We start from the raw sequence: 16,610 nt of genomic DNA, 5'->3' as shown, positions 1-16,610 counted from the left end.
CATATTAATTATTTTTTTCTGGGTGAATTGATAGGGTTTATACAGTACAAGAATTACATACAATGTAAGTCAAATTTTGACCAAAAATGACAAAAAAATTCCTTAAAAATACAGATTTGCATATTTCATCACAATTTGAACAAGTCTAAGTTGGGTTACCCCTAGGGACCTGTATACCAAATAACAAAGCTGTCTGACCAGCGGTTATGAAGAAGAAGATTTTTTACCAAAAACACCTTTTTTGCATTAATTTGCCTATTTTCAACAATATCAAAAAATTAAAAAAAATAGTTTCTCAAAATCGTATTTTTCATCTACACAACAAATATCAAATCAGTAAGTACTGCGGTTCTCAAGATATTTGAGTGGACGGACGCCTCACAAACGGACATACATACATACATACATACATACATACATACATACATACATACATACATACAGACTGACGACGGACGCCGGACGGATACCCATCCCAATAGCTTCTATAGACTATAGTCTATAGTAGCTAAAAAACTATGTCGACATGAGCTTAGAAGAAACTACTTCACATCGAGAATTACAGACACTTGGAACAATCTTCCAGAGCCAGTCGTCACTGCTACATCAATCAACATGTTTAAAAATCGCTTGGACAATTACCTAAAGAATCAACCAATGAAATACAACTACACTGAACAGTATATTATCAGTACCAGACCGGACAAGACTACTATATCTGACATTGCAGAGCTGAACATAGAGGCACTAGGGAGCCTGCGTTCAGAATCAACATAACATAACATAACATAACATGGCAATAGCTTTGGACTTTGACCTGTGCTGACATGAGCATGCGCGAAAAGGTTTCAAGATCCCCGGGTTGTGTACTCAGATACTGGTGTGCCATGCATTACGGTAGTTTCGAGACACCCAAACACTCACACGCTGTCAACTTTCCGAATTGACAGCTGAAGCGGATCGAGGGAAGCGGGCAGTTACAAATGCTTTAGATCATGTAGATGGATAGTATCCTCAGCTGGGAAAGAAAGGTAGGGATAAAAACGGCAACTGATATGAAAAAATTCGTCAATGACGATGTACCTTCTCTAATGTGTGGCCAGGTCAGGTAATTGGTTGTTGGCATGGAGTGTTGGTAAATAGTTGATGATGTAGGGGCATGAGGTGGGATATGGACCCAAAGAACCCAAAAGATGATTAAATACATCAATCAAAAAAATTCTAAGCTACAGTATAAACTGCCTAAAGATAGTTCAATGTGGAAAAAAGTTAAAACAATTCAGAAATAAGAATTAACAGTCCAAAATAGTAATGACGCACTTCCTTACTGACCTGAGTGCATGTGAAATACACAACCTGGCATCTGTAAATTAAATGTATACCAAGTGATCATTTCCAGTCACTTTTAACTGTTTTTAATGGATTTTCCAAAGAGTCCTGTGGAAATGATGAAAAACGCTTATCTGGTCTTGTGTTTGTATAACCTCATGGCTGATAATTGTCATAGTATTGAAAAAAAATTGAAAGTGAAGAAATTACTGTTTTTAATAGGCATATTTTCTTGAAATACATGACCGTGTAAAGAATATATGCTAAAAGTGTTTAAGAGTAAATTTCTTTTCAAAAAATAATTTAATTTGTGACCAAAGGATTTTTATTCTTTGAGTTTACAATTCACACATTGCAATTTGTTCAATCATCTTGTGCAGTGCAAAATTTATATAATGACTGAAAAACAAAAAAATTGGCAGAATTACAGTCTTTGTGATGTAAATTATGGGTTGACATCACGATAACTGTTAATCTGTTTGAAGTACTAATATACTATAATTTAAAAAAGAAAAGTTCATTCAGAAACGGTAAAATATATTGTCAGCGATGTAGTGTTAATTTTGACTTTACATCAAAATATGCCTTTGCTGGATACCAAATATATAGGGCGAAATATCAGCCATGTTCAGCAAAATCCACACAACAGCATTGATCCTTTTCTAATTTGATTTGATTTGCTTATGTTATCCTTGTATGACAGTCAGTACAATATGGAACTTGAACACAACACAGTGAATAAGTATGCTGTAAATGAAATGGTGTGGCTGCATCCACATGCAGCAATAGGAGTGCCTTTGTCTCTCACCCCTCATTTCCAACCGTCCCATCCCTGAAAAAACAGTTTGGCCTTATATTTATAATGTTAATAATTTCTGTATTTGTTAAAATGTGCGCATCTCAAAAACTTTTGATCATAAACATTTTCATTGTTTTTTATAGCTGACCAATCAGTTAACCTGTTTATTTTGAATATTTGCGCATTTTTCCTCAGTATTTGACATTTTCTGAATACCTTCTTGACCATTGTGTGGTCAAGCTTTCCACAAGCATCAAATGTGGTACTTCATATAGGAGGGTCTGCCTCTAGAGGGCGGGCATCATGAACACTCCTGTGTTTGTTGGTTAATTCCTCCACGTAAACTTCTGATTGTACTGTAAACATTGAACATGGCCGACGTCCGATTTTCCTGTCTAAAACTTTCACTCATTTTCGTTCAGATGACTCTGAAACTCCAGGAAACGATTGGAAGAAAGGGTTATCTTGAAATATTGAGGTACTCGCCGATATTTTGCAAAATTAAATGAGAAAAAATGCAAGGAAAATGCCGACAGGCTTACACAATGACAGTTTTCAGACTCGGAGGCATATGATCATCTCTGCAGATTATGCAACAGGCCCAGATCACGTGAGGCCATGAGGGGATATCCACGCAACTCAGTACCAAACACTAGCGCTCACAGAGTGAGCAAACACAAAGTGAGTACCCCTAACGTCAGCTCAGTAGTCTGTAATAGATTGTAGTCAACTAAGAAACCTTGGAGAAAGGCTTAACACTGTGGCTATGCCGCTAAGTCCCTTTTGATTTTTGTCATAGCTCAAAATCGTTCTCCCACACCTCAACCTGAGCCATGAACACCCCCACCAGTTTATGATATGACCCATCACAATGGCATGACGTCAACGGATCTTGACAGACGGAAGTCTTGACAGACGGGAAGTTCTTGACAGCAGCATATTGGTTTTCAACTCTAATACCTTCTCTGTCTATAAATAGACACGAGAAGGTAAAAATTGGAAACAATGAAACCGCCGAGAAGAGATCAAGAACAGTCAGCCTGAAAGACAGTCGAACTGCAGTCCGGGCCACGCATGGTTGAACGACGTACCGCAAAGTGTTTGTCTATGCATGGAGGCACTAAAGCGAGCCGGAAATCTTAGCCGGAAATCTTAGTTGTAGTAAATTAGTCATTTGACGATCTGTAGATTGAATTTTTCAGTGAACTTGCCAATTTTAATAGGTTTCCTTCAAAATATTTTACAAGAAACTGTTTCAGCAAATGTTTTGAATATTGATAGTTTTCTCTGATGCTCCAGAGACAATGCTGTGCACAGACGCATGACGAAAGTTTATCCAGACAAAAAAAAATAACGATCATCTGCAGCATTTTAAAAATGTGACTGTCTCTGTGAAAACATTAGCAGGATCACCAGTTTCAGTTTGCGCACTTAAATTTGCAGTTATAATGAGACAAAGTTTGTGCGAAACCACAGACTGCCAAATGTTCTGATCAGTGAATTTTAGAGCTGAACATGGCATAATGACTGCAGCTAATAGAGGCACCACCTATGGATGACATGCATACTTTCAAGGTAACAGAGCTTTCCGAATATGAAAATCAGGGGACAGATTTTCTAGCATCTAAAACTTGTGCACACACTGATAATATTAATGACCACTTAACATATTAATATATATAATCATCAACCACTGAGAAATAAAATAATAATAAAGATCGATTAATTGAATAACATTCATGGGCCGGTTGACCAAAATGACACAATTTATTGAGACAAGGAAGACATTTCAATGTTACAAGCATTTATGACCCATGATGTACTGTGTTATGCGATGAATCTTTTGAAAATGCGTATCAAAATATGAGTGTTAATTGTCATTAAAAGTTAAAAAGGAATTTTTCGTTTGCCTTTGTCTCTCATGAAATCACTCATCATTTCTATCCCCTTAAAATCATTCATTGAGTACCAAAAGTGCTTGTTGAAATTTGGCGGGCTTAGCATTACATAATTTGCACTTACTAATATTTTTTGAACCCAATTCGTAAATTTACTAACAATTTTGAAAGGCCAGGGAGAGCACAGAATCTGATATTTGGAAAAAACATTGTGCAACATCAAAAAATGTTGTTTTTCTGTTTAAATGCAATGCTTTTTCAAGACTGAATTTTTCAACATAAATATTGTTTGAGGTAATCAAAAGCATAACAGATGGTGTGAGCGGATATCAAGAACATTTGCATGAACAAAATGAAAATCACAAATATATCAAAAAAGTCCATAAATTGGGGTAAAACTTTTCATATAATTCCATTCTACAATCAGAGCCATTTGATCCACTTACCCTTTTGCCTTTGAATATGTGTGGTCTTGGCGTTTTTCCATCAGGAAAGAGTTTTTCCAGACGTTGTTCCCTCTCTTCTGTCATTCCATGGCATGAAGTTATAGTCAGTAAATCTACTCTGTTTTTATCCAGAGTGTGACATACTAGCTCTCTGTGGTAGTATATTGTATCTGGTGGGCTGTAAGAAAAGTAATTATAAAATTAAAAGTTATAAAATGGAACACAACACAAAGATAAAGATACAAAAAGATACTGGATTTTGCAATCAAAGGTAACACAAAGCATTAATACACGCATTAGTACAATACAATGTTGTCCTCTCACAATGTTTACTGTAAAAATTTCATTTATCTTGACAAGTTCTATGTCAAATGTAGCCAATATAAGCATCGTCAGAAACAAACTGGATCCTAAATTTTGACCATAACACTTTGGTCATGTCTGACTTTAGTTTGTATACATGCAAAAATTTTGGATGTCATTCAATGAACAAGGAATAAAATAAATCCACTTTAACAGTAAAGTCGTTCAACACCAAGTTTGAATGGTGAATAAAAAACTTAGCAGAGTTGAAAAAACCTTGACACTGATTGAATAGTTTTTGAAAGCTTGTAAAACTGTTTGACAGTGGAGAAAAGTACAGTGAACACTCACAAGAAAGATCTACTGAATTTATATAGTTGAATTTCGTTTGAAGAGATCTGAAGATTAAACATGACTCACTGTATTTTTCACCTTTCAAATCTAATTTCCTCTATAGTGGTCAGATTTTGCCATAGAAACTGTCATCCTTGTGTGACAATTTGGAGATGAATAGGTCAACTTTGTGTGACAATTTGGAGATGCAAAGGTCAACCCTGCGTTACAATTTGGACATGCATAGGTCATCCTTGTGTTACAATTTGGAGATGTATAGGTCAACCTTATGATTTGGAGATGTATAGGTCAACCTTATGTTACAATTTGGAGATGCATAGGTCATCCTTGTGTGACAATTTGGAGATGCTTAGGTCTACTTTGTGTGACAATTTTGAGATGTATAGGTCAACCTTATGTTACAATTTGGAGATGTATAGGTCATCCTTGTGTGACAATTTGGAGATGCTTAGGTCGTCCTTATGTGACAATTTGGAGATGCTTAGGTCTACTTTGTGTGACAATTTGGAGATGCAAAGGTCAACAAAGAGCTCATTCTCCAAATATTGAAATCCCTGTTTGGCTGTGGAAATACTTACCTATGTGGAGTCAGCTTTTGGCAACTGGAGAAGTGTTCATCAAGCTTTTCAAGTTTATTTTGGTACTCTGTGTATGACATAGGGTAGCAGAAAGCAAAGTATGTGGTAGATCCTTTGATTTCAAACCGGTATGTAAATGACAAGATAAACTGACCATCTACAGTCTGCAAAAGAAATTATACAATAGAATCATGGAATCAATCACTTGTTTGTGCATAACACTGGTATCAGATGGGACATAATTAGTAACTATGGCACATGTTGTACCAAAAATGTGAACTGAAATTCATAACATCTGTACATTTTTAACGACAGAGAGATATTCAAAATGATGCAATTCAAGTTACTGTATACGGTACTTTATATTTTGTTAGATTTTTTCTAATTAAACTTCAAATTTAAACAAAAACCCACATATGTTAACGTCTTAAATAGCATTATTACATCATAATGATCTAGTTATGCAATTTAAGATATTCTTATTTTTCTTCAAATCTAATTATCCTTTGCAGAAAAACATATTTACCACACAACATACTTGTAATATTGAAATTGTGGTATACACAGTTCTTGTCAAAGCAAAAGATAATGACCTTAGATCTGAAACCATTCTATGAAGAGAAGAAATTTTGAGTACAATCATAGAAAGGTTTTAGTTAACCCTTTGAGTGCCAAAGTCAAATTTGTTGTCTTTATAAAATATAAAATTTTTTAAAGATTTTTCCCAAATTTTGATCAAAAGACTCTAGTCCATTTTGTCCAAAAATTATCAAAAAGTTAAAGAAAAAATCATAAAAATTGGATAACATGTTGCACTAAAATTTTGGCGGGAAAATATTACAGCATTCAGAGGGTTAAGCAGTGCATTACCAGCACTTTGCTATTGACTACACACACACTTTACCTCGTAAGTTGGTCTGTCCCGTATTCTCTCCCATTTAGGTTTTCCAGGTACAACTTTGACGACTGGTGACATTCCTTGGCTGTACAATTTGCCTTGTTTGTTCATATTCATTACATTAATCTTCAAAAGTTTACCCATATTGCCACCCTTGACTGCAAAATAAAACCAGGATCTGCAAGAAAATCAAAGAAGGAAATACAATTTTTGTATCAGTATCTGGTGTTGTGAAAGATGCATGATTCACATTTTCATGTATTTGTTCAAGACTGTCAATGGCAACAAATGTTTTTGTCTACATATCTCTGGTGAAAAAAAATAAAATTTACAAAATCACGATTGGAACTAATTTGGGATAATTGGATAGTGAAGTAATGTCAGTTTCATCTGTAAATGTAAGCTCATCTGCTTAAAAAATGTAAGCGCATCTGCTTTTCTTTTTAAGTCATACATTTGTTTATATGAGTAATTTGAAATATTGCAATAATCCATATCAGCTATAGGGCACCTAGCACTTTTGAGAAATTTGAAAAATATTAAGATAAAATTATCCCAAATCAGTTCCAAATCGTGTTCTGTGTGTAATGAGCTTCATGTTTTGTTGTGAAGATTCCAATCATTACTGATTATTATGAACCTAATACAAATTTACCATAAGTTTTAATATCAGTGCCATCTACCTGCAAGACCAAACCCCTAGCAAAGTCAATGCAATATACCGAGATGTGTATCACTGAGGACTTGACATTTCAACAGACAATGCCTCAGAAAGAATGGCAATATCAGATAAAGAACAATGAACTCACTTTCTAATGAACTGTAGATAACAGAATCACCAAAAAGTCTATTTGATTGGACAATGGGATTATACGGGTAGACATGAGCATGGATAGCTACTTTTGATTGTAAGTGCAACCATGGCAACCAACTGTCATGTAGGTTACAATATGTATTCTGAGGACCCATCACCATTCTCAGATAATAAACTTGTTCATATGAAATTAAATAGTATAGCATTATACAAGTTAATGTTTGACACTAAATGTACACTATTTCAACAAGAAAGAACCATGGTGACCGTGAAATTCACAAGTTTACAAATATGATGCCATGCAGACATACAACTCTGATCTGTTAAATGGTACTGTAAAACTAAAATGAAAGATATGTGTTCTGAATCTTTAGAGACACATTTTCTATACTGTATTACTCTATACACAAATAAATCTGTGAATATTATTGCCAAAAAGTGGTGGACAATCGTATGGAATCCATTCAGTTAGAAAATGAAATCCTGGTGACATTCTACGCCAGTGTTTATTCAGTATTTGATGCACAATTATGTCTATCACCTGATGGCATGTACTGGTAAGTATAAGATATTCAAACTAAAATTGTTATAAATTTTCCTTTGTTAAAACTGTCCTCTTGAGCTGCTGCCCAGATTCTATCTAGCACTTGAGGTGCTGTCAGGATTCCATCTGACAGACCACTGACTGAAAGGAGGTCTGATTTTTACTTTAGGGCTTTGTTGTTGAAATAACATTATGTGAAAACAGCTTACAAATACAAACCAGTCTACCAAGCACATTGTGGTAAACATCCATAAAACAAAGTAAAGCTACAAAGGCATATCAATAAGCTTCTACACACATCAGAAAGGAATTTCTGCTAAGAAAATGCAGTTTTAATTTGGTGATTTGATATGCTGGAAACAAATGAAACATCAAAGACAGACAATGAACCTAAAGTTGTATCTTTTATGTTCATTAAAAGATTCTCACTGTGTCTGATACCACACACTGCAAAAAACATTTGTACCAACCTATTTCCATTTTCAAATTCTGTGCCACCACAATCTGGTTTAGTCCAAACATTGTATTCATAGTCTGGGGTAGGGCATGGATCTCCAATACGACTTGGTGCATAGTCTGTGTCATCGTCATCTCGGTAAACCTTCTCTACTCTAGCCAGGTTGCCAGAGTCAAATTTGGAAGTGAAGAGAAGGCCTCCGCTCCGTACCTCAACCATTATAGCAGTGAAGTGATTATGTTTTCTTTGCAACTATAAACTGCACTGTCAATGATTGAGGTGTAATGCTTCCAGTTTGACCACTATTATTCATCTTGAAAAGACTACATGTTGTGGGACCTAAAACAGAAATCACATTTAAAAAATATTGTTAAATGAACATTAAAATTTTCCAGCACCCACACAGGGCAGCAATCTTTTCACTTCAAAAATTTCACTTTGGTTTAAAATAATTACATTATAATTGCAGTGCTCTGAGAGACCTTTCAGAAATTCCCTATTAGAACATGATAGTAAAGTTTATCCAATAGATGTTAAATATGTTCACAAATCTTAATTTTCAAACAGGTCTTAATTCTGACAATTAAAAACTTGTTGAAAATTTAAAGGGACATTATTTGTATCTTTTGACCTTATATTGTTGCAAACGAGAAGTTGATAATGTTGTTCGACTTATTGAAAGATGTCTAAAGAACGGTAGACAACTTCCATCCCGTTTGCGTACACTGTATAGAAAAACCTTGGGTCAGAGGTTAATGGTGGGCTACCGTTGACCTGCGATCAGACCACACTGCTAACTGCTATCTGGGCTGCTGTAAGCATCCGAGTGTAAAAAAATAAACCATACGAAGTGAAAGTCGAGAGCGCAGTGTAGCATTTTCGAGATTCCCATGCCGTTTGCTTAGTTACATTTTGACGGTCAGTTTTTCATGGAGATCTTGACGGCCAATCCTGCTCTTAGATACACCATTCTTTGCTGCTACAGAGCACATTTTTGTAATGGGCATTTCAAATGCCTACAAGCTGCAAGAAGCCGATGACTCGGACAAGGCCTATTTTTTCGTCTCGTTTGTACCTTCATATGTAGACTTGCCCAAAGCCTGTGGGCATAGAAATGTCAAAACAGAGTACAATGAAGGGATAAACTTCAGTAGACAGTCACGTTATTGTTGAGGTGATCGCGAAATTGAAGCATATACCGGTACAACAGAGGGGCCTTTACTGTCTATGATTGAAGCTGCTTTGGCGACTGACACGTACATCATGTATGTTGTTGGGTGAAAGCTATAGCTCTGCGTGGCAGGGTTGTGCCAAATCGCTGGCAGCACCTCGGTTGCGGCGTGCAGTTTCTCCACCAAAAACAACCCATTTTTAATCCCAAACTCGCACTGAGTTTCGTTTTCGAGCACACCCGCCTTGCCTGGGTACACGATTAGCCCTGTGTACAGGTCTTTGTGTTCCCAGCGTTATAGGGCGAGGAGGCCATATGACGCCGGGAACACATAGACCTGTATGCAGGGCTAGGTACACAATGTGCTCAGCTGCGCTTCTAAACTTACGCAAAACCCACTTTTTGGGGTAGTGGGTCGGAGGCACGGAGGCCGTAAGCGACGTACAGGGTCTAGGCAACTGTCATTGCGATATTTGCGATGTACTCACTATTGGTTCGAAATGCAATTCAACTGATACAAATAATTACACGATGCACAGAGAATAACAAGTCAAACAGATCTTGTGTATCGAGAGGTGACTCCAATCATGAGCAGTATCGATCGACAGTACAGTACCCGCTTGGCACGGTGTCCCGATGTCACAAATGCTACACCGTGCACTGTTCAGTCCGAGTGCGATGTTTCCAAGTTCAACAAGTGATCATGTCGTGTTTGTAAAAAGATCCAACGTAATGGCAAGAAAATGTCCTAAAAATCTTAAAAGTTGACGGAGATTTGCTAACGATCAAATGCACAGAAAATGCACTACTCGGTACCTGTTTCACTATCACCACAGCAATCTGACATCGTTTTAGTTTTACCATTGACCCAGTTGCGTTTATCAGTGTTCGCGGTGACTTTTTTCTCCTCGCGTACGGCATACGCATTAGTCTGCTAAAATTGCGTAATGGCTGGATTTGAGTGCGTAATTTCACTTCCGCACTCGATTGATGAAAAAACTGACTGCAAAATATAATGTGCCGTTGAATAAACCTACACTACATATTCGGATTGTACGATGTAACATTATTTTAATGAAAACAGTTTAACGAACAACTTGAACAATGTTGAAACGTAACAGCGAAGGGTATACATGCGACCGTCAAAACACATCGGGCAACCCAAAAGTTAGAGTTATGGCAGCTTATCCAGACGGTTTGTGGACGCTTCGGCACCAAGTCGTTTCGGCCTTCCAATATCAGGCCCCAAGTCGTTTCGGCACCGCAACCCAAGACGTTTCGGCACCGCTGAAGGCTACCTGTGGGAACTAGTGCTGGAGCGTAATGTTACAAATCAAAGTACTAAAAAGTATAGTGTCAACTAACATTCACATACATGCTTTAATCTTTGTGAGAACATGGGAAGAGACCGTAAGAAAAAACTTCATATCATTTTCAAATGTGTGACACAAGTTTATCGATATCAATAAAAGTTTGAAAGCGGTGACGAAACAGCACGGCAAAATTCACACAAAATGCACATAAAGTACTGGTCAGAACGCAAAGGTCACGCCTACGAATATGACGGATCAGTCAATTACTAAATAGTTTGGGGAAAAAATCGAAATACAGATGCCGAAACGTCTTGGGTTGCGGTGCCGAAGTGATTTGGGGCCGGAAATTGAGAGGCCGAAACGACTTGGGCCGAAACGACTTGGTGCCTGAACGACCAGTTACCATCCAGACACTTCTGCAGTGTTCAAAATTTATCGGGATTCCGACGAGCTCTACCCACACAAACTGACTGATTGACAGAAATGTATTGCAACAAATTTCGTCTGATTGTCGCCTAAGCTCAGTCGTGGGGAGTGCTTTCGGTGTTATCCTTTGCGTATAGAAAACGCATAACGAAGAAAAAAATGCGTTGAGAGTCAATTTCAATGCGTAAATACGCACGATTTTTGCGTAAACGCGAACTCTGGTTTATGGTTTTTATTTGTTTCACCCAGTGAGTCCATGTCATCGATACTAAAATCAAACTCACAAGCAAATGCCCTGTTTATTTCACTATTTGACAGTAGTTTGTGAGACGTGCATTTGTTTATGCGCCGTGAGCTCATCAATATGCATTGTGCTGAAGTTACTGTGTAGGTGACGGCCGCTCAGCGTTCTAGCTGTACATTGATAGTTGACGTATGCATAGTTTGGTCATGTGCTGGGGTTCAATAATAACGGCTGGTTCAAATCACGCAGACGCCCTTACCAACATTGAACCTTGCCGTAAAGAGCAAGGTGGTTTTCCATATCCTTGAAGCCATCCATAGTCACAATTTAGGTCTCCTATTGATTTGACCGGGGATTTCAGTCATTGAAAAAATGAAAAAAAAATGAAAAGATACAAATAATGTCCCTTTAAATGTGTGAGCATATTTAGCTGCACTTGATCATAGACAGTCGAGAAACTGGATGGGAAACTGCGGTATTTCCTTAGAACGAACTGCGCTTGAATAAATTACATTGGATTTGCATACCCATTGATAAAACAATGCCATCCAACTGTCGTACAATCTCGCAAAACATGCTTGCAGACCTTACATTCAGTGTGTCCTAAACACACCTTTTTCGTAGCAGAGAATTAATGCCATTCAGAAGGAAAGCAATGTTTCTTTGTTGCATCTAGGAATAAATCAATCTTTAGGATAAAGGAATCCGACTTCAATAGGAAAGACAACTTTATGCTGCAAATAAGTTAAATGAAGTTTTTTTCACTGCGAAATACCGGATGTCGAGAAGCTATCGCCCAGCTGATAAGTATGCAAAAATCGATTCACACGTTCTAATTATTCCAACAGAGATTGCTCATCGCCTCTTCACATTTCTTTTGTTCTTTGCGGTAGTTTCCCATCCTCTTTCTCGACTGTCCATGACTTGATAAATCAATGCTAATGGTTAAACTTCAGCAAGCTGTATTATATAAATAATAAAACTGATTATGTAATTAAAAGTTAAAGGCAAATTGCAAAATTTTACAGAAACTGAAAAATCGAAAGTTCGTCTCTTTCAAGGCATCTTTTTTTGGAAACTCTGCTAATTTTAATCATTAACTACTCAGTTTTTATGAAATATGGGATAACACTGGTCAACCATATTGGATCTTGACCCTTGTCACTTCCATTTCCCTATCTAGAGTTCAAACTTTACCATAGAATTTTGCAAAACTACTGGTTTGGGTCACACCGCGGTGGGAAAGGGTAAAGGGACACTGATACTGGTATTGTACATTTCCTCATGTTAAAGAGTACTAAGATCTGCAGCGGTGACCTGCTGAAGAGACTGGAAAAATCTGGTGACAATTACCCTACAGACAAAGCCTTAAACTCTGCTACTTCAATAAAGGTAATATAGTTAAAACATTTCCTGATACAAATCGATATCAACTGTTAATCCAAGGGCAAACTTAGTATATGCTTTTACATTTTATCATCAAAGTGGTCAAGACAAATCCATAAAGCGTAAAATTGATGAATACCTTGGCAATGGAGTGGTGTGACCATGAATCTATAACACTTCCTACTTCAATGTATATGCCATAACGTCCATTGTACAAGAAGCTAGTCTGACGGTTAACTGTTTGCCTTTGAATTTGACAAGCAAATATTGATTTTCCTCAGGTACGTGACTGATGGTTTAACATTCTGCGCCTGTCTCAGCTTGCTTTACGAAACTCCGATTCGCACACCTTCGGTATTTCTGTCACGTTTGGTAATCTATCCTGTTGCTAAGCAGCTAACCACCAAAGTCAATTGACGACTGACTACCGAGGCCTATTTATCATAAAAAATAGCACAAACTGTACTACTTTTATAAAGTCCGGTGTTCCGATACTAGTACTACTACCCCAAAAAAGTGATCTCGCCTTGCGAAGACAAGTGAATTTGAGAAGAGCATGTTTTAGACAAGGCGGACGAGCTAGCAAGTACCCCGTAGCCTTGCTAAAAATAGAACTGTTGATCTCTGACCCTATGCACATATGACACCCCCTCTGCCACTATACTTGTAGTCTGTAGAGGTAGCTTTGTAATGTGTAGTATCACTGTCAGTATCGTACGTGTGACTTTGATTGGCCACGTTATAATCTTGAAACATGCACCTGTGCACGTAATGTAGAAAATTTGCTCACTCCAATATCACTTTTACATGAAAACACAAATCAAAAAATAAATCTGCACGATGTTAGATTTTTAAAATGTACATAGGAGGACAACATTCATAAATATTAAGTTGTGCCATTCAAAGTGTCATGGCGGATCTGAAGCTGATCATTCCGTGTCGTAGCAAACGATTTTTTGCTAAGATTAAATTTTGAGGAGTCTGACGAGAATAAAAGAGTTAGGGAAACTCACCTGTACAACTGCTAGTATGGAATTAAAAAGGCTGCCGTAGAGCGGTTATGAAAATATCAATTTTTTTATAAATTAACAGCCGTACAAGAATCCTCAGCTCATGGACCAAAACAAACGGTACTGTTGCTGTGTCACGTGATTAAATGCCCAGTCCCCATTGGGTGAATCGCTGACCCTGTCCCATTGAAAAGATTTCCCCAGATTGCAGATAAAGATGAGCTTCTGGTTGTGGCATTTAGCAATTTTATACTTTCTTGATAAATATGACGCAGAGATGCAATGATATGGAAAAGCAAGATTTTCGAAGACTTATTTTTGTTTTGTTTTGTTGCTTTTTTAAACGGCGAGGGTGGGATGGGGCAAATTTATGATATCCATGCCTGAACGATCGTGATCCGACGCGCTTTTCGTACCTGCCTGTAATTAGGCTATACTTTAAAGTTTAAAACTTTTCGGTGAATGGTGCAGGTAAATTTATTCTCCTCCTCTCTTTCACTCCAAGTAATTTTTAATTTACGACAGATTTTGAGAATAACATTTCACATGTACTCGAATATGAAGTCGTTTCAGCTTTTTATCATCGCCTCATCTATGCTGTAACTTTATGCTTTTGTTTTGGAAGTTTTACTAATCGATTCCTACCCCTGGTGTACTAACTATAGGATAAATAATAATCCTTCGATTCTTTACATCGATTATTGTACTTGTGGAGGGACTGTGATATTTCGTTCGTAAAGAGAGAAACCAGTGAGCGGGACAAATTTATATGAGGGCGCTGTTGTGAACTTGAAGTGCAGCACGCCTAAATGTTCCAGGTCACGGTCGACGTGCGAAAACACATCGTAGCTGAAAAACAAAACAAAACAAAACAAAAAACCCCGGCCTTATGTCCTTGTGGATGCACAAGCAGTCGACAAAAGACATATAACTAGAAAGATTTTAGCTCAATGCCTTCATGAAATTTCTCAACTAACAAGATTGGAACTAATTTGGGATAATTGGATGGTGAAGTAATGCCGATTTAATCTGCAAATGTAAGCTCATCTGCTTTTCTTTTTAAGTTTACACTTTGTAAGTAAAGAAACTCAAGGTAATTTCTGGATAACTTGATCTTCATATATTTCAACTTTCTCAAATGTGTTAGGTACTCTATGGCTGAATGTTGCAATATTTTTTTTCTTTATTTCAGGCCATGAATGCCCATAATATAAAATAAATAGATGCAAAAAAATATACAGAAGTTAAAAAAGAGCAAGAAACTTAATAAAGAACCTTTCTACAATGTTTCCAAAAAGCTGAATGAAAATACGAATCAGACTCTACACAGGTACGGATAACTAGGTTTTCACTCACGGACAGACGCTTGCAGAATGCGAACAGCTTCACAGTATATATATATATATATATATATATTATATATATATATATATATATATATATATATATATATATATATATATATATATATATATATATATATATATATATATATATATATATATATATATATATATATATATATATATATATATATATAATATATTATATATATATATATATATATATATATATATATATATATATATATATATATATATATATATATATATATATATATAATCAACCTCAAGGCATTATTATAAGCTATCCTCAGTTTTGACATTATTTTAGCACTAAAATTACACCACACGTTCAAACAATAAACACTATACAAAAAACTTTTCAAAAGGACACATTTTACTTTCTGAGAGCACTGGCCAAAGTTACGAACAATAAAATTGGCTCTCGCATAAAAACTACGAAGCTATCTTTGCATATCTGCATCGTCCATCCCAGTGGAGGACATAATGTAGCCAAGATATTTCTTCGAACTTACAAATTTAAGAGAATTACCATACAAATGTACATGAGGAATCCTATCCTGCTTCCAAGATTTCGGAAAAATAGCCATACACTCAGTTTTCTCAGTATGAAAGAGAATATCATGCTCGTTACCACAGTGTTCACAAATATTGATCAATTTTCGTAAAGCTTTCACAGATGGACAAATCAAGGCCAGATCGTCAGCATAAAATAAGTGATTCATAATATGATTCACTAAATAACATCCTACGCCAGCAGACTGTAGCTTACTACTTAACTGGTCTACATAAGTAGCAAAAAGTTTTGGTGAAAGAACACTTCCTTGTCGTACGCCATTGGAAACTTGAAAGGGATTGGAATCAGCTGATGCCCAGTGGACGAAAACAGCTGATTACTATACCAGTACTGCAAAATACGAATAATAAACAATGGAATGTTGCGACTGATCAATTTTCTAAACAAAGTCCAGTGGTTGACCCTGTCAAATGCTTTCGTGGCATCCATGAAAACAGAAAAACTGGCGAATTTTGCCTTTTATAAAAATCAACAATTTCCATAAGCACAAAGACACACATGTCAGTAGAATGTTTGTTTTAAAGCCGAATTGAAGAGCACTAGTTTCTATAAATGAATCAATCCTGTGTAAGATACATTATACATAATTCCAAAGTCTTCGAAATAGCTGTTACAATTGCAATGGGCCTATAGTTGTCAACGGATGTAAGATCTTTTGACTTATCTTTCACAATAGGGCATATCGTAGCATACATAAAT

General features: G+C 36.5%; 1 protein-coding gene across 19 annotated transcripts in view; it reads right to left on the bottom strand.

Moving 5' to 3' along the window:
• Window positions 1–14,111, bottom strand: part of LOC139134043 (cytosolic carboxypeptidase-like protein 5) — a 66,499-nt gene extending 52,388 nt beyond the window's left edge. For all 19 annotated transcript variants that reach the window (XR_011552699.1, XR_011552700.1, XR_011552701.1 and 16 more), the window contains exons 1-5: window positions 13,974–14,111; window positions 8,434–8,759; window positions 6,612–6,783; window positions 5,708–5,871; window positions 4,473–4,650 (exon numbers count right to left, since the gene is read on the bottom strand). Coding sequence is in view for 16 of the 19 variants with exons in the window: in XM_070700901.1 (XP_070557002.1) it covers window positions 4,473–4,650; window positions 5,708–5,871; window positions 6,612–6,783; window positions 8,434–8,639 (720 nt within the window). In the remaining 3 variants the exon portion in view is untranslated. The remainder of the gene's footprint in view (window positions 1–4,472; window positions 4,651–5,707; window positions 5,872–6,611; window positions 6,784–8,433; window positions 8,760–13,973) is intronic.
• Between the last annotated feature and the right edge of the window lie 2,499 nt (window positions 14,112–16,610).

Source organism: Ptychodera flava, chromosome 5, assembly GCF_041260155.1.
Source record: "Ptychodera flava strain L36383 chromosome 5, AS_Pfla_20210202, whole genome shotgun sequence".
Lineage (NCBI taxonomy): Eukaryota > Metazoa > Hemichordata > Enteropneusta > Ptychoderidae > Ptychodera > Ptychodera flava.
Note: the sequence above shows the minus strand (reverse complement) of the source record. Positions and strands in the feature narration are given on the sequence as shown.